At 60.7% G+C, this 18713-nt stretch overlaps 1 protein-coding gene across 7 annotated transcripts in view; it reads left to right on the top strand.

Annotated features, from left to right (window-relative positions):
- The first annotated feature begins 6 nt into the window (after positions 1-6).
- PPFIA4 (protein tyrosine phosphatase, receptor type, f polypeptide (PTPRF), interacting protein (liprin), alpha 4) overlaps positions 7-18713 on the top strand; it is a 30241-nt gene continuing 11534 nt past the window's right edge. For 2 of the 7 annotated variants that reach the window (XM_014533428.1, XM_014533432.1), the window contains exons 1-19: positions 7-97; positions 5841-6469; positions 7320-7421; positions 7736-7900; positions 8148-8222; positions 8433-8522; positions 9062-9253; positions 9543-9689; positions 9911-10045; positions 11667-11750; positions 11942-12073; positions 12351-12413; positions 13040-13131; positions 14315-14411; positions 15515-15723; positions 16861-17101; positions 17461-17496; positions 17624-17757; positions 17985-18151. In XM_014533428.1, the coding sequence (XP_014388914.1) occupies positions 6236-6469; positions 7320-7421; positions 7736-7900; positions 8148-8222; positions 8433-8522; positions 9062-9253; positions 9543-9689; positions 9911-10045; positions 11667-11750; positions 11942-12073; positions 12351-12413; positions 13040-13131; positions 14315-14411; positions 15515-15723; positions 16861-17101; positions 17461-17496; positions 17624-17757; positions 17985-18151 (2395 nt within the window). In that variant the 5' untranslated portion in view covers positions 7-97; positions 5841-6235. Of the gene's footprint in view, positions 98-699; positions 769-2555; positions 4188-5840; positions 6470-7319; positions 7422-7735; positions 7901-8147; positions 8223-8432; positions 8523-9061; positions 9254-9542; positions 9690-9910; positions 10046-11666; positions 11751-11941; positions 12074-12350; positions 12414-13039; positions 13132-14314; positions 14412-15514; positions 15724-16860; positions 17102-17460; positions 17497-17623; positions 17758-17984; positions 18152-18713 lie in introns of those variants that run through there. The other 5 variants (XM_014533431.1, XM_014533433.1, XM_014533429.1 and 2 more) reach the window with 4 other exon arrangements.

Consider the following 18713-nt stretch of genomic DNA (forward strand, 5'->3'; position numbering starts at 1 on the left):
GTCTGGGAGGCTGCAGCTGCTCCGACCAGCCAGGGGCCTCGCGATCCGGGGGCTCCTTGACCAGCCGAGCTGCCCGGTCTTCGAGGACTGCAGGCAGGTGAGCGTCCAGAACCCGGATCGGGGGTAGATGTCTCCACCTTCAGCTTCCGCACAGTTTGGGGAGGGGTCTCCTGCGCCTTCAGCATCAGCCCGTTTTCCGGCGTCCCTCTGTCCCTCTGCCGCCACCCCTCACCGGCCTGTTCAGTGCTGTGCCCTTGGGGTGAGCATGGGGCGATGCCCAATTTGTCGGGTGGTGGAGTTCGTGCTCATCCGTCGGCCTCGGAGGAGGGGGCTAAGTGGCAGGTCTGGAGAAAACGGGAGGGGCTGCACCCCCATTCCTCCTCCCCTACCCCCACCCCAGGAGAGTCGGAGAAGCGCCTCAACTCCTGGGCCAGCTCTGCTCCAAAGATACCAGGGGGCACCAGCGGCGCTGAGGACTTCGCGCTCTCCTGGGGCGGGGGTCCTCAACCTTCCTGGCCTCTCACAGCGCCCTTCTCAATGTCGCCAGCTCTTCACCCTCCAACTGTCAGGTGCAAACTGAGCCTGAGATGCCCGTCTGCGCAGTGCCAGCCGGAGTCCCACTGAGGTGGGGGCGAGGGTGGAGAACCTGAGCGGTCTGGTGAGGGTGCGGAGCTGACCACCACGCGGTCTGTTTTCCAGGGCCGATCCTGCAGCTTCTGGTGGTGGGAACAGAGCTGTCCAGTCCGGTTGGAGGGCTTGGAAACCCGTGTGAGTGCTTTGAGCAGGATGGGGGTGGAGGACAAGGTGCCACTAGGTGCTGATGTCACCTTTGAGGAGAGGCACCAGGCGGTGTCCATTAGGGGCAGGGGCTTGGGGTTGCTGCTCTGCTGCTGTAAGTGAGCAAGTGGTTACGGAGGAGGCTCCCCGTGCGACCCCTCCAATAGCCAGGCTTCTCCAGAGATGTTGGAACTGTCACTTAGTACTCTGTTCAGCAAACATTGATTGGACACTTACTGTATGCCAGATCGTGCTAGGTGCTAGCTCTTTTCAAGGCAATTTAGGGCCATGGGGCAGTTGAAAGGTACACACAGTTACCCTCTAGGCACTTGTAGCAGCCCCCTCCCCATTTCGTTATATGGTTATTGGATTAGAAAAGGGCAGAGCCCGCAGGGTGGGATTCCAGCCCATCCACCCCCTACCATCAGCAGCCGGGCACTCCCAGGGAAGCTGCCTGGGCAGGAGGAGCTGTTTGAATGATTTCCCTTGGCTATTTTCTAGGACTTCGTCCTGAGGTCTGAGGAGGCTGCCTGGGGTGAATGGTATCTCAGAATAAGGAGATGATGAACATCCCAGTAGTTATTGCCCCCTCCCCCAGACTGCTCTAGACACCTGGCCTAGCGGGACTCCAGCTCTGGAAGACAGCGGAGTGTGGGGGGAGGGGGTGAGGAAGGGAAGCTCCTCCAGCCAGTGCTGTCTGGGCATGTGCTGCTGAGCACATCATGTTGTCAGACTCGGGTGTGTGACCTGGCAACTGGGTGTTAAGGAGGCATTGGAGGGGCAGGGCAGGGAGCCAGGCTCCTGGGTCTCTCGACTGCTAAACTCTTAGGGTTGGAAAGAGTTGTCAGGGGTTTCTGGTCTTTTCAGAGCCTCTGAGGCTCATGGTGAGAGTTGGGGAGAGGACGGGCAGTCAGGCTGTGGTTGCAATGAGGCAGGGTGAAGGCTCAGCAGGGCCAGGGAGCTGGGGGCGAGAGGGCTTTAGGATGTGAGGGAGCTAGCTGTGGCCACTCTATGCCAGGGATACTCTCCCCTAGGGCTTAGGCCCTTGGATGGGTTGCTATGGGAACATGGGGTGGTATGGAGCTGTGTGGAGTATGTGTGCTGGAGAGGAGGGGTTGGTACGGAGTAGGGATGACTGAAGGATGGAAAGCTGCCCCAGGTCCCAGGTAGAGAATTGGGAGAAATGGAGGGGAGGGAGTGGGCATTGTAGCCACAGGAAGTCACCATCTGTCCCCCCTTCGGCCTGCTGGCTCACTGACCTATAATTAGCTCTGGAAGGCATACGGTACTGGCTCATAGGCGCAAACGTGGCCCTCTGGATGGCCATCAGAGCAAAAAGTACGTGGAGGCCAACTCTGTAGGGGCTGCTCCTAGGCCCTTTGATGCACTGAGGGGTCTCTGGGAACTGAGAATGCTGTGGGGGCAGGGCTGTGGGGCAGGAGCTCTGGGCTGGGGAGGGGTCGCTCCAAAGCCAGCAGAGCCTGAGGACTCACCCAGCTACTGGCTCACCAGTCGCACAGTGGGCGCAGGCTGTAGGCTTGTGGGGAGGTGGGCATGCAGGACCTCAGAGAGCCCTTCCAAGCAGGAACCCGGAGTTCTAGGTAAGGGAGTTGGGGTCGGGTGAGTGCTGGAGGGTGGAGGCCCAGCAACTACTACGGAGCAGGACTCTGCTTAAAGGAGAGATGCTGGGTGGCGAGCCTGGCTGGTCCATGAGTAGTGGACATTCGGTGTGTGGGGGGCGGGGGGGTTCATGGGGTGATCACCACCATTGCTAATGCATGTGGAGCCCTGGGCTTGGGGGACCCTGCAGTGAGGCTCTGATGGGTGCAGTAAGTAGAAGGGGGGCTGGGCCCAGTTACTAGACCTCAGCTCACACTAGGCCAGTCGTGGAACCACAATATTTGGCCCTTGTTTGGGCCAGAATATGTGCAACAGATGGAATTTTCACTCCTTTATTCTCATCCACGTCCTAACCCCCTCTCCCTCTCATAGTCACACGGATTCAAGGACTACACCTGGGAGCAGCTAGAGAGATGGGCTTCACAGATATAGGCCCAGTGGCCTCGTCAGTGACCAGGGTGGCTGCTGCTCAGAGACCTGCCCCCAGAGGGGAGGGGGAGCTGTGCCTAGGCTGCAGCACCCTGGCACCCTGGATGAGGGTCGGAAAGGCCTGAGAAAGGTCATGGGGTGAAGGAGTAAGGCCCCTCTATGGACTCAAACAGACTGGATTTGAACCTAGTTCTTCCTCTTACTCACTGTGGAAACACGGTTATGTGACTGAGTCCCGATTCCCACGTCTCTGAAATGGGAAGAAGAATTCCGTGTCCTTGAAAGGAATGGTGAGGACTGGAATGAGTTAAGATACGCCAACCATCAGCACAAGCCTGGCACGTGGTAAAAGCTGAGTAAATCATAGTTGCTGTCACAATTGTTCTTTTCCTGGGTCACACCTCCCTCCCCATTTCCTGCCGTCGAATTGGGAGGATGACCTTCCTCTTAGCTCTTTGCTCTGAGGCTCCCTCTCGGCCCAACTCATGGGCTTCGGGATTTGAGCACCAACTGGCAGCTTGGCGCTGGCCCTGTGGCTTCCGTGGGGCAGCAGCCCGGCCCTGGCCGCGTTCTCACAGTGCTGGGGCCTGCCATCTGGTGGGGCAGCGGGAAGCCAGAGCATCGGACCCAAGTACCCATTCCTCTTGTTTGCTGGGAAAGGATGGGGGTACGCTTGGGGAAGCCCAAGGGACCTCAGAGTTTTTGTGTCCCGTGTTTGTGAGCCCTGACCCCTCCCTGCTCACACCCACACGGTCCTGCTCACCTGGAGCCTCTTCCGCTGTTCTACAGCCTGCCCGCACCCCTCACTGGCAACCCCTCCATCCCCCAACAATGTTTGCTTTGGGCGGTAGCTTTTGCCTCTGAATCAGGGCCTGTGCGTGTTACTGGACAGCAGGAGCTGAGGCTTTGTTAGGCTGAGGTGATAACTGCGCTATTTAAAGGTGTCCCTGTCCCAGGGCTCCCTTCGGCCAACCCCCTCAGCAGGGCAGCTGGCTCTACCTGATGGCATTTTGCCAGGGCAAACGGAGCTGCTACCTGGCACCTGGCTTGGAGGGAGGCTGGGGGAGGGCTGGTGGCAGCGAAGCTAGCTTCTCAGTTGCCAGAATGACCAGGAGGATTTTGGGGGAGGCCAAGTTGGACCAAATAGCCAGCATGTCACAGTGGGCAGCCTGAGAACCTCCCAGGCCTTTCCTATGAGGACCTGTGAAACCCTCCCGCAGGCCCACCTTTGCCCAGCACTGGTGCTTCGTACTGCTCTGCATCATGGTGCTTCCTGCTGTTCCCAGCTCTGTTATCCATGAGCTCATCCCTCTGAGGGAGCAAAGCAGACCTTGTGGGTCCGTCTGACAGCAGAGGCCTCGGTAGGTGGTGAGAAGCCCAGGGCGACCCAGGTGGTCTCCTTGGTGCCAGCTCGGGTCACTACACTCCCTGCAGGCGGCCCTGGATCAGTGTCCCTCCTCAGCATGCTTTCTACCTCAGCCTCCCTCCTGCTCTCTCATTTTTTTCTTGGGGTGGGCGTCGGGGAGGGGAGGGATGAGGACCTGGCTATGCTGAGCTTGGAGAGGTGGGGCATTGTGACCTTTCAGCCTCACAGGTGGAGCACCCAGGGTGCAGGGTCCTGGGCACTGGTGCTCGCAGCATCAGTGAGGTGGCAGCGGGGCTCTTGTTCTGGGCGCAGGGATGCGGGGTGGGCAGGTGCAGACCAGGGCACTACTCTTTTGCCTCCATGGTGGCTGTCAGCTTGGGGACAGGATCCCCTGGGTCAGAGTGTGTCTGGGAGCGTGTGCGTGGCCACGTGTGTGTATGTCCTGGGTCTCTGTGCTCTGTGTCTACCTCTGTACATGTGTGGGCAGTACCCACACGCCTGCTTGAACCACTGGCCCTCTAGTTCTCACGCTGGCACTCTAACTTCCTCTGGTCCAGGCCCGCATCCTTCCCCAGCCTCCCTCAGCGCCCGTTTCTGCCCAGATCATCAGCACTTTGGGGGAGGGCATGGCAGGTGGGTTGGGGTGGAAGAGGCTTGGCTCTTCTCTGGTTCTCCTGTGGATTCTGACCTCACACTGGGTCCCCATGTGTCTTGTCCTCTCGAATCTGCCACCTGAGGGGTGGACAAGAAGCTGTCCCTGTGTCTCCCAAGTGGAGAGGGAGAGGGAAGGAAGGAAAGACTGTCTGTGGAGCATTGCTCTGCTGGACACCTCACGTCTCTCATGTAACAGGAGCTCTGCAAAGTGACTCAGGTGGTGGCCTTCAGCAGCAGCAGGGCGGTTGGAAGCTGGCTGCAGGCAGAGAAGTCCCCAGCTGCCTGCCGCCTCCTTTGCTCTGATCACTGGGCATCCCTGTGCCAGGCTCAAGGCATTGCTGGAACCAGGCTGTGCACATGCTAACACAGCACCAGCAATGGAAGTTATATGGAGAGAGAAGATTCCAAGCCTTGAGCAGGGCCCCCACGTCTTAGCCCTGCCCCAGGAGAGTGACAGCCCCACCCCACATCCACCTGGGCTTCCTCGAATCATCTGGCCATGAAAGCAGAATGGACACCTGCTGCTGTGTGCCAGGTTTCAGGGGTGGGGTGATGAGTCAGAGCCTCCTCCCTGAATGCTGGGCCTCAGGGCCAGCCGGGCCTCACCAAGGAGCCTCTCCAGGGAGCCCAGCGACACTGTGATCAGGGCAGGACCACCCGGTGTCCTTTAACCCCTTCTTGCCTGCCTTGGCCAGAGTGTGGGGCCAGAGGCCCTGGTCCCTCCCCTCGCTCTCTCCCACCCCAGGTCTCAGGAGGGCTCTGGGCAGCCTGCCGCTGCCTGAATCATTTCTATATTTGGCCAGGGAGCCACGTGGGTGGGCACCACTCCACTGCGGCTGCACTTCTGACAGCTGGGGTGGGGAGCAGGGGCAGAGGCTGGGGTGGGAGTAAGCTGAGAAGGGGCATGCACTGACACCTCCCTCTCCTTTTCTCCACCCTTCCCTGGGTGCCTTCTCCACTCCTCGGGTCCTCACAGCAGTCTCTTCTCCCACAGGCCACTGCCCTCCAGAACCATGGGTGTTGCTCGACCCAGCTGGGACTCTGCCAGGCTCCAGAACTCCGTCTAAGCAAAGGGCCTTCTTCCAGCCACCCTCTTCCTGTCTGCCATGGCCACGCTCAGCTGCTGCCTGCCTGCCTGGGAATACAGCCCACCCAGCCCCAGCCCTGAGGGGTTAGGCCAGGCCCCCGGGCTCCATTTCACAGGGGCGCCTCAGGCACCTGGCCCCTTTCAGACCAAGAGCAACTGATGCCATGGGAGGAGCCCCGCCCACCTGTCTGCTCGCCTGGCACTGCCCTCTCTGAGGCCCCTGCTCTGGGTCCCCCTGGAGGTGCCAGCCCTGTGAATCCCTTCCCTGTCCCCAACGCTGAGAAGGCCCTGCCCACCCCACCATGTGTGAGGTGATGCCCACAATCAACGAGGGGGACCCTCTGGGGCCCCCACATGGTGCTGATGCAGATGCCAACTTTGAGCAGCTGATGGTGAACATGCTGGATGAGCGGGAGAAGCTGCTAGAGTCTCTTCGTGAGAGTCAGGAGACCTTGGCGGCCACACAGGGCCGGCTCCAGGATGCCCTGCATGAGCGGGACCAGCTGCAGCGCCACCTGAACTCCGCCCTCCCCCAGGTCAGACCTGAGCCCTGCACGCCTCCCCCCCCCAGCCCTGCTGAGCCCAGCGCCCTCAGGGCCCTCAGCGAGCCATCTCAGTTGCATGTCAGCAGATGGAACCCTCAGAGCCTCCACTGCCCCTCACCTCCCTGCAGATCCCTTCCCTGTCCCTTCCAAGCTTCTGGAGAAGCGGGTGGAATTGGATGCAGGAAGAAAACCAGCCATAGTTGGCAGCTGCAGTGAGCTCATGTGGCCAGCAGGTGGCACCCCAGGCTGGCTGCTGCTCCCCAGACCCTGTTCTTGGAGGTGGCAGGTGGGGAGGCCTGGGAAGGTCTGAGGAGGATGTGATTTCCTCAGGTGGTGACAGAAGGCTGGGCTCCGGAGCGGGGTGAGGGGGGTAGGGAGCCCCTGGAGCAAAGGTAGACAGCAGGTGACTCAGGTTGACCAGACCTTAGAGGGCTTGGAAAGGGTCCTTGAGACAGAAACTGGAAAACCCGGAAAGAAGTTTGTGTTAACGTTGTGCTTTGGGTCAGGTGGGCCAAGGTGGGGGGCAGGTGGGAGGCATCCAGGCCTGGGGAACCAGGCAGCGATGAGCGGAGGAGGTGAGGGGAGCACCAGTCCTTTGGGGTGGTGTCACGGTGCCCCGGGCGTGCCGTCGAGTCCTGTGTCGGTACAGTGTGCGCGACAGTGTGGGAGCTGAGGAGTGAACCAGCGCCAGCGCCAGGCCTGCCAGGGTGTGAGATGCTTGGCCATCTGGCCGTGGCCTTGATAGAAAGGCAGCAATCCAGGGGCAGGGGCAGGGGCACAGGGCCGTGGCCTCTCAGACTCCGCGCGAGTCCCATGCACTGAGGGGCTGTGGGCTTTTCAGGAATTTGCCACCTTAACCCGGGAGCTGAGCATGTGTCGGGAGCAGCTTCTAGAGCGGGAGGAAGAGATATCGGAGCTGAAAGCAGAGCGGAACAACACGAGGGTCAGTGGGGTGACCTGGCCTGTGTGTGTGTGGGTGGACCCCTTGGCCAGCCTAGGCACATCTCTGCCTTATGTCTGGGTGATAGATTATTCCACCATCAGTGCTGGGCTTTTCACCTGAGGTCCTGGGGGGAGGCCAGGGCAGCTGGCATGGGGTGGAATTTGGTTGGGACAGCAGTTGCTTATGAACACGGAAGTATTTCAACATGTTAACGGCGCACATGGCTGTACTCGTGTGTACCGTGATCACGTGGGCCCTCCTAGAACCCTTACCCCCTTGCTCACGGCCCTCCTCTCACCTCCCGGTTGGGCCAGCTGCTTCTGGAACACCTGGAGTGCCTGGTGTCCCGGCACGAGCGATCGCTGCGGATGACGGTGGTGAAGCGCCAGGCCCAGTCGCCCTCAGGGGTCTCCAGTGAGGTGGAGGTGCTGAAGGCCCTCAAGTCGCTGTTCGAGCACCACAAGGCCCTGGACGAGAAGGTACCCCCGGCGCACCCTTCTCTGTGATTCCTGCATCCTCTTTCCCACCCCATCTGCCAGCTTCATAACAGGCTCCCTCCTCCGTTGCCCAGTGTCAGGGGCTCCCCTTAGGTTCCCTCTGGAAGTTTGCTCTTGGCAGGGCCTCTCTGCCTCACACCACAGTGGTCAGCCAAGCCCAGGCTCCCCCAGCCTGCGCCCAGTGGGGTCTCTGTTTCTTCCTCCATCCCTCACCTCCTTACCTGGGCAGGTGCGAGAGCGGCTCCGGGCGGCCCTGGAGCGAGTCACCACCTTGGAGGAGCAGCTGGCAGGTGCCCACCAGCAGGTAAGCGCCTGCTCACCCTCCATCTGTACCTGAGCTGGAAGCCAAGGCTGGTTCACCCTTTGCTCATCAGCTTCCTGTAGATGCTCACTGCTGTCTCGCTGTCTTGGCTGGAGACTGCTGGCCGAAGGGAGGCAGGGGGCCCAGAAGGGACTGGAACATAGGAGAGCTTCTCTTGTCTCTGACTCACTCTGCTGGGACTGTGCCCTGCAGGTGTCTGCCCTGCAGCAGGGAGCAGGGCTTCGGGATGGAGTGGCGGAAGAGGAGGGGACTGTGGAGCTGGGACTGAAACGCCTGTGGAAGGTGGGTTATGGGAGCTGCATAGCAGGGGCATGTCTTCCCACAGACAGGAGGCGGGGCCCTGACCTGTTCAGTGGAGGCGGGGCCCTGACCTGTTCAGTGGAGCAGCTGCTCAAAGTATTTCAGGGCTTCTTCCAATATCCCCTTCTCTTTTCTCTTTTCACACCCATCTGCAGCGAAATCTATAGTTTAGTTTCCGTGCCCACTGCTAGGCACATAGGTGCTTGTCCACCTGAACTGTCAGGGCCCATCTACCTGTGTGTCAGCTTCCGTCAGGGAAGATGCTTTCTCTGAGCCTGTTCTTCAGTCAGGCCCCTCTCTAGGTTATAAGATGCTGAAATAGTAGGTCAAACTAGAAAGTATTGCTTTTCAAGAGACACACAGGAGAGCAAGAGTGAGCTCCTGGGCCCAGAGGAGGCAGGTGGACTGAGGTGTGCTCAGAAGCTGGGCAGAGCCGTCCCTCCTCCGACCTGCCTGGGTGGCACAGGGGAGTGGGATGTCTTGGGCACCGATGGTGGACTGACGGCTGACTGTCCCTGGAGGATGACGAGGGCCGGCTGCAGGAGCTGCAGGAGTTGCTGGAGAAGCAGAACTTTGAGCTGAGCCAGGCCCGGGAGCGACTGGTTACTCTGACAGCAGCAGTGGCTGAACTGGAGGAGGACCTGGGCACCGCCCGCCGGGACCTGATCAAGTCGGAGGAGCTGAGCAGCAGGCATCAGCGGGACCTGCGGGAGGTGAGCAAGGCCTGGCCTGCCCCAGCGTGCTGGGTGCAGTGTTCAGCGCTCAGGAGGGCAACTGCCTGGATGCCTTGGGAGTGAGGGGGGCCAGGCGAGCGCTGGGGAGTGTAAGACTGAGCACTTGGTGGGGTCCCATTAGAGCAGGAGCTGTGGATGGAGGAGGTAAGGTAGACGCAGGCAGGGCAGTGTGGAGAGAGACAGCCCGCCAGGCACTGGTGGGAGGCGCAGACAGGGAGGTGCAGGGGGAGCCGATGACCTTGCCTGGGGCCCCTCCGCTCCTGCCCAGGCTCTGGCCCAGAAGGAAGACATGGAGGAGCGGATCACCACACTGGAGAAGCGCTACCTGGCTGCTCAGCGTGAGGCCACGTCCATCCATGACCTCAATGACAAGCTGGAGAACGAGCTGGCCAATAAGGAGTCCCTGCACCGCCAGGTAGCTGCTCCTGGTGGGGTTGGGGGCGTGTGCTGGACCTGGGAGTCTCCCTCATGCAGGAACCTTACCTGGGTGGCCCAGCGGCCTCTGGGGTCCTGCAGGTCGCCTTGGGCAGCCAAGAACCAGGGTCGTTCCTTGCCTCCTGGCCTGTCCTGGCGCTGTGCTGAGGCTGGGGGGCTGCAGCGCTCCCTCCTGACTGTCCCCCCTGCCACACACTCCAGTGCGAGGAGAAGGCTCGACACCTGCAGGAGCTGCTGGAGGTGGCAGAGCAGAAGCTGCAGCAGACCCTGCGGAAGGCAGAGACGCTGCCGGAGGTGGAGGCCGAGCTGGCCCAGAGAATCGCAGCCCTCACCAAGGTGAGTGGCCGGGCCCAGGGGTCCGCGGTGTCCCTGCCACTTCCCACTGGCGACTGCAGGAAGCCCACCCGGTGTCTGTCGGTTGGAGGAGCGGTGCTCGCCCTCATTGCCCCGTGGGATGGGACAGCCCTACAGCAGGCGTGAATGCGCTCCGAGAAGTAGAAGAGACGGTGCTCATGCAAATTCTTTCAGTGATCATTTCCACCATTTGGTTAATACTTCCTTGGGTTTGTGTCTGGAATGGAAAATTAGAACTTTCGTCCCTGCAAAGATGAGGTCTGAGAGGAGATGGGATCCAAGTCTGTAGTTCCTGAAGGGGGTGGAGTTTAATCCATGCTTATCTACCTTTATTAAAGTGAAGCATCTGGATCTAGGGACCACGCTGGTTGCTTGAAGGCTGCAGCTTTAGGATGAAGAAAGAGAATATGATTTTAACGAGTGGATAGTTAACTTTATGGATAATAATTCATAAGAGGTGTGCAGCCTGAACACTGGGCTCTGGAAGAGCTGGGGGAGGGCATGACATAGACATGTGTGGATTAATCGGGGATTTAGGAGGCTTTGCCGCCAGGCAGAGGCTAACCCCCCACCCATGCAGAGAAGGAAGCCAGTATAGTAAGCATCAGGCCCGGGCCTCTGCTTGTGTGGCAGCTTGGGGCCCTGTGGGTGGAACCTGCAGCTGGGTGTACCTAGGTAGACCCAGGGCCAAGTCTGCTTCTGCCACTGACTGGCTTGTGACCAGGGAAAAGTCCGTCCCTCCCTGATTGGACACCAGTGTTGTTATCTCTACGTTGACACCATTGTCTCTTTGGTGATGTCATCATATCCATGATGATGTCATGTATGTGATGACACCATTGGCTCTATGATGATGTCATCATCATGATGATAATTGGGTTTGGACTTGGTGGTTTCGAAGGACTTCCCAGCCCCTGGGAATCAAGGCTAGGTAGAGAGTGCGAGGATGTGTGATGCTGAGCAGCAGCTCTAGTATGTCCCAGAACTGACAGAGGGACTCCTTTCTTCGCATGAGTCATGAGGAGGGTTGTCCTGACTGTAAGGTGAGGGGTGGACTGGACTACCTCGTCAGCAGAAACAAGGGGGTCTCCATCTCTGGAGATCATGAACAGAACGGGAGACACTGTCTGGGCTGGCTGATCACAAAGGTCATAACCATGGCTAGCGTTTGTTGTCTCATTTAGTCCTTGCAGGTGGTAGGCGTCAGAGCTGTTGTTACCCACATTGTGCAGTTGAGGAAACTGAGGCACATAGAGGTTCAGCAACTGGCCCAGGGTCACACAGCTGGGAAGAGAGGGAGCCAGGATTTGAGTCCAGGCTCTGGCTTGAGTCCATGCACTTAAGTGCAGGTCAGTTTCTCTGGAGGCAGCTCATGCCTTCAGGTGGAGTTTTTCCCGAAGTGTGTGGAGAATTTCCAGTGTCTTGCGATGCAGCTCCAGGAAGTTTTAAGGCTGTTCTGCTCCAGGGTGGCAGGGGGAGGGCTGGGCTCTGTTGGCCCCTGAGGCCCCGATCTCCAGAGACCACTTGGCACCAGGATGCAGGAAACAGGTGACCTGAGCAGGAGGGCGGACACCGGGCTGCGCTGACCTGTCCCTGCCCACAGGCTGAGGAAAGGCATGGCAACATTGAGGAGCACCTGCGGCAGCTGGAGGGCCAGCTGGAGGAGAAGAACCAGGAGCTGGCGAGGGTGAGGCCCCTCTCTAACCACCCCCAGGGTGGTCTGTGGGTGGGGCAGGGAGGAAGCGGGCAGGGGGAAGGCCCTGGCCAGGGACGGCCACCGAGGGGTGGGAGGAGGTGGTTGGGGAGTTGGAGAGGGGCTTCGGAGAATGAGAATGGGACAGGTGAGCATGGATGGTCCTGGGCTGGCCTGGTGTGCAGGTGCGCCAGCGGGAGAAGATGAACGAGGACCACAACAAGCGGCTGTCAGACACCGTGGACCGGCTGCTCAGTGAGTCCAACGAGCGCCTGCAGCTCCACCTCAAGGAGCGCATGGCTGCGCTGGAGGAGAAGGTGGGTGCCCCAGGTCGGAGGGGCGGGGCTGCGGGAGGGATGGGGTCTGCTGGAGAACAGGGCCTGCTAGAGGGGAGTGGCTGGAGGGGCCGGAGGGGCTGGGTCGGATGTGAGAGGGTCGTCAGGGTGGAGGCTGGCCTGGGCCTGGCGCCTCTGCCTGCCCATAGTCAGGCTGGAGAAGGGAGGAGCTGCCGCCCTAGAGGGCAGACTCGCGGGCCAGGTCCCGGCAGGTGGGGAAGGAGCCCTTGGGTCCTGGCTCATGACTGCTCTCCTCCAGAACACGCTGATGCAGGAGCTGGAGAGCTCCCAGCGGCAGATCGAGGAGCAGCACCACCACAAGGTACCCGCTGCCCGCCCGCCGCCGAGCCGGGGAGGGCGGGGGCTGTGCTGGGTGCAGCTGCTCTGGTGCCCAGCACAGAGTGAGCCCCTTGGCTGGACGGTGCAGGTGATCTCACTGATCCTCACTGGAGCCTGCCACAGCAGGTGCATGACACCTGCGTGTAAAGAAGGACCTGAGGCCACAGCATAGGGCATAGGGTAGGCGGCAGAGACCAGGGCCAGTGAAGGACCCAGCAGAACAGCTTGCTGAGGCCGCAGCAGGGGTTCCAGGAGGCTCGGCCACCGTTCCTGCCTGGGCAGTGTCTGTGAGGTCCGAGGGCACGGGCCTCTGCTGCCCAGCTCGAGGGTCATGCCAGGTGTGGTGAGGGTTTCAGGCCTGCTCCTAAGCCCCTTCCTTCCCCAGGCAGACCCTGTCCTAGCCCAGCCCGGCCCGCCTGCCGCCACCTTCTGTTTGCTCTTCACTTGGATCGGTCTCTTTGGTGTGATCTGTGGGCCTGGTCTGGGCCCTGGCTTTGCACTTTGCAGTGCCCTCTGCTGCTTCTCCCCAACTCTGCCATCCTCTTTGTCCCTCTCTCCCCTCTCTGTCCCTCCCTGACCCCCACCCCACACCGGGTCTGCCTGGCACAGGGCCGCCTGTCCGAAGAGATTGAGAAGCTGCGCCAAGAGGTGGACCAGCTGAAGGGTCGAGGGGGGCCGTTGGTGGATGGCATCCACTCCAGGTACTGGAGCACGGGAGGCTGGGTGGGGTCCTGGTGGACCCCGAGGAGGAGACTTCCTCCCACCAAAAGACCGCCTAGGACCTCAGGGCGGGACATTGAGGCCTGGAGAGCTTGGTCAAAGCCACCCAGCTCATTGTCAGCTGAGCAGGGAGCCCTGACCTCGGAGGGGTGCTCAGGTCACACACAGGGAGCCCTCCCCAGGCAGTGGACACAGGCCATCCTTCCTGCTTCCTGGACAGGGCCTGCCCTGCAGAGGGTCTGCCGAGTTACATGCTCGCCCACGGCCCACGGCGCACGGCCCACGGCCCGCCCATGGAGGGTGTCTGGTTCCCTCTAGTTCTCTGGAGACACCATCTTCAGGGGTCTGCAGGATTGCTGTTTGAGCTGAGGGCTGCCTAGGGCAGGTGGCAGGCAGCGGGCACAAAAGCAGCAGGAGAGATTGAAGTGAGGCATCAGGAACTCCCTTACTGTTCCTTACAAGGTTGTGCATCTTTCCCAAGAACATTTAAGAGATGGGGGTGGGGCTCTCCTCGTGCTGGAATTGGGTCCATGCTGCAGGGAGCTTCTGGGTTTATCTCCATATTGTGTGAAGCAGGCGACGTAGCCCTGCCTCCCTTCTCTGCCAGAGGCAGGTGAGGAACAGACTGAATGAGTGAATCCATCAAGGTTCGCAGGCCTGGCCGTGTCCTCCCCAACAAGGTCCTTTAGATCAGAACCCTCGAGGCAATAGCGATCTGTGGGCAATGGGACAGTTTCTCTGCAGAGAGGTGAAAGGAGGCGTGTGGTGTGTGTGGGTGGGGCTGGGGTTAGGGAAAGGGGTGCTGAGCCTGTGGTGTCGGTGGTAAGACTTAGCTGCATCTTCAGTGGTCAGCAGGCGTTCCTGTGTGGAGTGCGGTGGGGCAGGGAGGGGACGGAGCCAGTGGGCGGCACTCGGGCTCTCCCTTCCTGCAGGCTGCTCAGGAGAGACCAGCCCTGAATTTGTAAGACGTGGCCTGAGGACACCAGGCCGCTTGCCATGCTTGCTTTCCTCGGTGTCGGGAATCCGTGGCTCTGACTGTAGACGCTCTGGGCCCATCACAGCACGGGCTGCGTGTAGGGGAGCAGAGACCCTCTTCTCAGACTGGGACTCTGTGGGCCTGTGGGTGCGCTGGGCTCAGCCCGTCCTCTCCCTGCCCCATGCAAGGTCGCACACGGGCAGCGCGGTGGACCTGCGGTTCTCCTTGAGCACGGCAGCCCCGGGCCTGCGTCGCCGCTTCTCGCTGCGGGAAGAGTCTGCCAAGGTGAGGGGTGGAGGGTGAGGGGGGCATCTCCCGGGAGGTGGGGTCACTTCGGCCGCGTGCCTGGCTCCAGTTTCACAGCTGGCTGGCGTGTGGTACAAATCCTCCCCTGCCCCCCACCCCGTGCCAGTGACAGCTGCAGCCCTGGATGGGGCCTCGGCAGCTGCAACAGCTGCGCTCCCCCAGCCTCCTGGTCCCTGGGGCCCAGCGAAGCGTGCGCACGTGTGCCTGGGTGTGCAGGCGTGTGGTCGGGTGGGGACGGGGGCAGGATGGGATTGGCACGCTTTCTGGAACAAAGCTGTGGTCTGTGGGGAGATGGCGGGATGGCAGGGTAGCTAGCGGGCCCTGGGACGGCACCTGGAGTTTCCTGAGATGCTGCTGTGAGATCTCACTGAGCCTTCGGAGGAGCAGGAAGCGTAGGCGTCTGGTTGCCGCCTGGCCCGGGATGGTTGACCTCTGTCCTGAGCCCAGGGCCCCCACAGACAGGGAAGGGGGGAGGAGCTCCTCGTCTGAGGGGTGGGGAGTCAGTGTGAAGGCTCCTCTTTCTCTCCCCTCACCCTCTTCCTGTTCAGCTGCTGCCCAGACCCCGCTCCTCTTCTCCCCTGCTCTCTGGCTGCCCCAGCTCTGCTCTGTGCCTCTCGAGGGCCTCTGTCCACCAGAGAGGTTCACAGGATGATTTTGGAGAAGCTTCCTCTTCTCGGGGTGACCAGAGGGTCCTGCTGTGCAAACCGGGACCCGAGACACCCTGGGGCTTGTCGCCCTTTGTTTGTGTTACTCGTGCTTACTTTGTGCCAGACACGGCTGAGCACTGTAGTCCTCACAACTGCCTATGGCACAGGTCCTGTGAATACCCCTTTTACAGACGAGCAAACTGAGGCACAGGGTGGTGAAACGACTTCTCGGTGGCTGCACAGCCAGTGTTGGCTGGAGCATCTCTGCCTCTGGAATCCCCGCTAAGCACGTTGCCGTCGGGCTCCTTGATAGTCCAGTCATATTTCTTAGACTTTATGTGCAAATAGATCAGCCAGGGCTCTTGTTAAAATGCAGGTTCTGCACCCCCAGATCTGGGGTGAACAAATGCCCCTCCTCTTCCCTCCTTTGCTCAGGACTGGGAGCGGTCTCCACTGCCTGGCGTGCTGGCCCCCACGGCCGCCCCTGCCTTCGACAGTGACCCTGAGATCTCTGACGTGGATGAGGATGGGCCAGGGGGTCTGGTGGGCTCCGTGGATGTTGTCTCCCCGGGCAGCCACTCCGATGCGCAGACCCTGGCCATGATGCTGCAGGAGCAGCTGGACGCCATCAACGCGGAGATCAGGTCAGGGCCGCCGCAGGAGGAAGTGCGCAGTTCGCTTGTCTCTCATAGGTGCGCCCGAGAGCGCCGCTGTCCAGGGACCCGGAGGCTGTGCCCAGCACTGACCTCAGACCGACCTGCGGGGCTGGCTGTGCCCCGGCGGCGTCTGCAGCGGACACCAAGGGTGCAGCTCCCACCCACCAAGGCTGTTGCAGTCTCACCACCATTTCTGGGGGAGACGGTATCATCTCCACTTGACAGACAAGGGACAGAAACCAGCGACCAATGGATTTGCCTAAAGCAGCACAGGGAGTGGCAGAGCCAGGATTCAGACGGGTGTCACCACCCCCACAACGGGGCCTCAGACAGGAAGTGACCCGGGTGGGCACTTTGCCTGCCGTCGAGAGGGTTTGTTAATGTTATGACCAATGACAAGGAAGAGCCGGCCGGACAGCACCAGCTCTTCAGGGCCGCAGAGGGCTCTGGGTCAGGGGCGCCCACACTGGGGTGTCACAGGCCAGTTAACATGGTACACACACACACACACACACGCAGGTGCTGACAGGACCGCCAGCTTCTAGTCTACCGACTGTCACAGCCATTCTACAACCATCAGACCTTTAGCGCCCCGAACGTTGGGAAGACATGCTCTCCACAGAAAAGCAGGTCCTCTTCCTCAGCTGGCACCTTTACGTCAGTACGTGTGTGACTGTGCGTACACAGCGTGTGTGACAGTGTCTCTCTGAGCGCCCCCCCACCCCCATTATTCTCATTTTCCTGTGAACGGGTCAGCACAGTGAAAGGTCCAGTGTTGGGGACGTAGCCCACTCCTCACATTGGGAAACTGAGGCCAGAGAGCCAAGTGCCGGACTCGAGGTCCCCCTGTAGTGGGTGTTAGGCTGACGATTCTGACGTACAGATGGTTTGTATTCCTCTGACTAAATTGCCTCCGTTCCCAGCAACTGCTTTTGTTAAACTGGGGAGTTTTGTTACATAGTTGAGCTCACAAGAAAGAGAAGAATCTTTCTAAGCTGCAGTGGGAAGTGCTGGGCAAGGCCAGAAACACCTGCCTCCTGGTGGCCCACTGGGGCCGATGCTGGGGCTGATGCTGGGGCCGATGCTGGGGCCGATGCTGGGGCTGATGCTGGTCTGTGCCTCCAGGATGATCCAGGAGGAGAAAGAGTCCACGGAGCTCCGTGCGGAGGAGATTGAGACGCGAGTGACGAGTGGAAGCATGGAGGCCCTCAATCTGACCCAGCCGCACAGGCGCGGCCCCATCCCCACCTCTCTGACTGCCCTGTCCTTGGCCAGTGGGTCTCCTGCATTTAGTGGCCGCTCCACAGCTAAGTGTGCCTCCCGCAGTGCTGTTCAGGACCTGGACCGAATGGGGGTCATGACCCTGGTGAGTCTTGGGTCAGTAGAGGAGCAGCCCTGTCATCGCTGGGCTCAGCCTTGGGGCTGGCAGGGCTCCACCTCTTCCCGTGATGTGCACACACCCCACACGTCCCGCCACGAGCACGTCCTGTTCTGGACACACCTCTCCCTGGAGGAGCATGGGCTCAGGAAGCCCACCGCTGCCCACCTGTCTCCCCCCAGAGGCCCTGGCTTCTTGTTCTGGGCCAGCTGTTCTCTGCTGCGATGTCTCTGCAGACCTGGGCGAGGTTCTGACTCCTACCTTCCCCTTCTGAGACCTGGGCTCCCCTTGGGGTGGACTTGCAGGCACCCAGAGGGTGAGTGAGCTCACGCTTCTCTCTCTTCCAGCCCAGTGACTTGCGGAAGCACCGGAGGAAGCTGCAGGTGAGTGGGCCTGAGCAGGTCCTGTGGTCGGTTCTCTGGCTTCTCCCCAGCCCCAGGCCTCCCCGCTGCGCTCTTCCTGCGGCCAGATCTCTCCCTCTATCCCCTGATGGCTCCACTGTCTGTTCAGTCACCAGTGTCTCGGGAACAGAACCGAGAGGATAAAGCCACCATAAAATGTGAGACCTCTCCTCCTTCCTCACCCAGGACGCTGCGGCTCGAGAAGCGCGGCCACCCAGCCCTGAGCCAGGAGGAAGGCAAGAGGTAAGGGAGCCCTCCCAGCTCTCCATCCCCAAGGCCATCACAGCATCCAGCGATCTTGACATCTCACTTCTCTGAATCACCATCAGGGAAGGACAGTCCCACGTCTCCCTTGTCACCTGCTCTGATCGCTCCCTCACTCCCACCCAACTCTGACACTGCCTGTAAGTTCTTCCTGAGGTCTGACCTCCACCCTCCTGCTGTACTTCTCCCCTCTGTGCCACCCTCAGTGCCGTGGAGGACCAGGGCAGCAACCCCAGCAGCAGCAACAGCAGCCAGGACTCCTTGCACAAGGGCGCCAAGCGCAAAGGCATCAAGTCGTCCATCGGCCGCCTGTTTGGGAAAAAGGAGAAGGGCAGGCTGACCCAGCTGAGCCACGATGGAGCTGCGGGCCACGGTCTCTGCCCCCTTCCCAGCAAACGAGTCCAAGTTCAAGTAGAGGGCCGGAGGCAGGAGGGGGCTGGGTGTGGGCTTGGCTGCTGCTGCTGCTGTCTGCAGGGACCCCAGCCCGACGGGGTTTCCGTTAGCCTGTTGCTCCCCAGCGGGCGGCCGCCCGTCCCCCGGGGGCTCCAACCAGGGTCAGGCCACCGTGGCTGAAGAGGTTCCTGTACAGAGTGAAGGCTGGGCCTCGAGGGGTCGTCCAGCTGAGGGTCTGATGCTCTGTGCCCAGGACCTTCAGGAGAGTCAGTGTGGTTGGAACTCCTTCTGGCCCGTCTGGCCTCCGGGACCCACATTTCATAGGCCTGTTCGAGTCGGAGCCTGGCAGCGGGCCCTGCGCCACTGTGCGGTGATAGGAAGCCCTAGTGCACGCCTGGCAGGTGGTAGGCACACAGCCGTGTCAGCTCTCTTCCTTCCCTCCTCGCTTCCCGCATCTCCTCAGTCCTTTGCTTAGCAGACACTTGTGGAGTAACTCTGGACACAGGCTCACTGTTAAGTCCATTCCTGCAAATAGCTCTGAT

Source organism: Myotis brandtii, unplaced genomic scaffold, assembly GCF_000412655.1.
Source record: "Myotis brandtii unplaced genomic scaffold, ASM41265v1 scaffold975, whole genome shotgun sequence".
Lineage (NCBI taxonomy): Eukaryota > Metazoa > Chordata > Mammalia > Chiroptera > Vespertilionidae > Myotis > Myotis brandtii.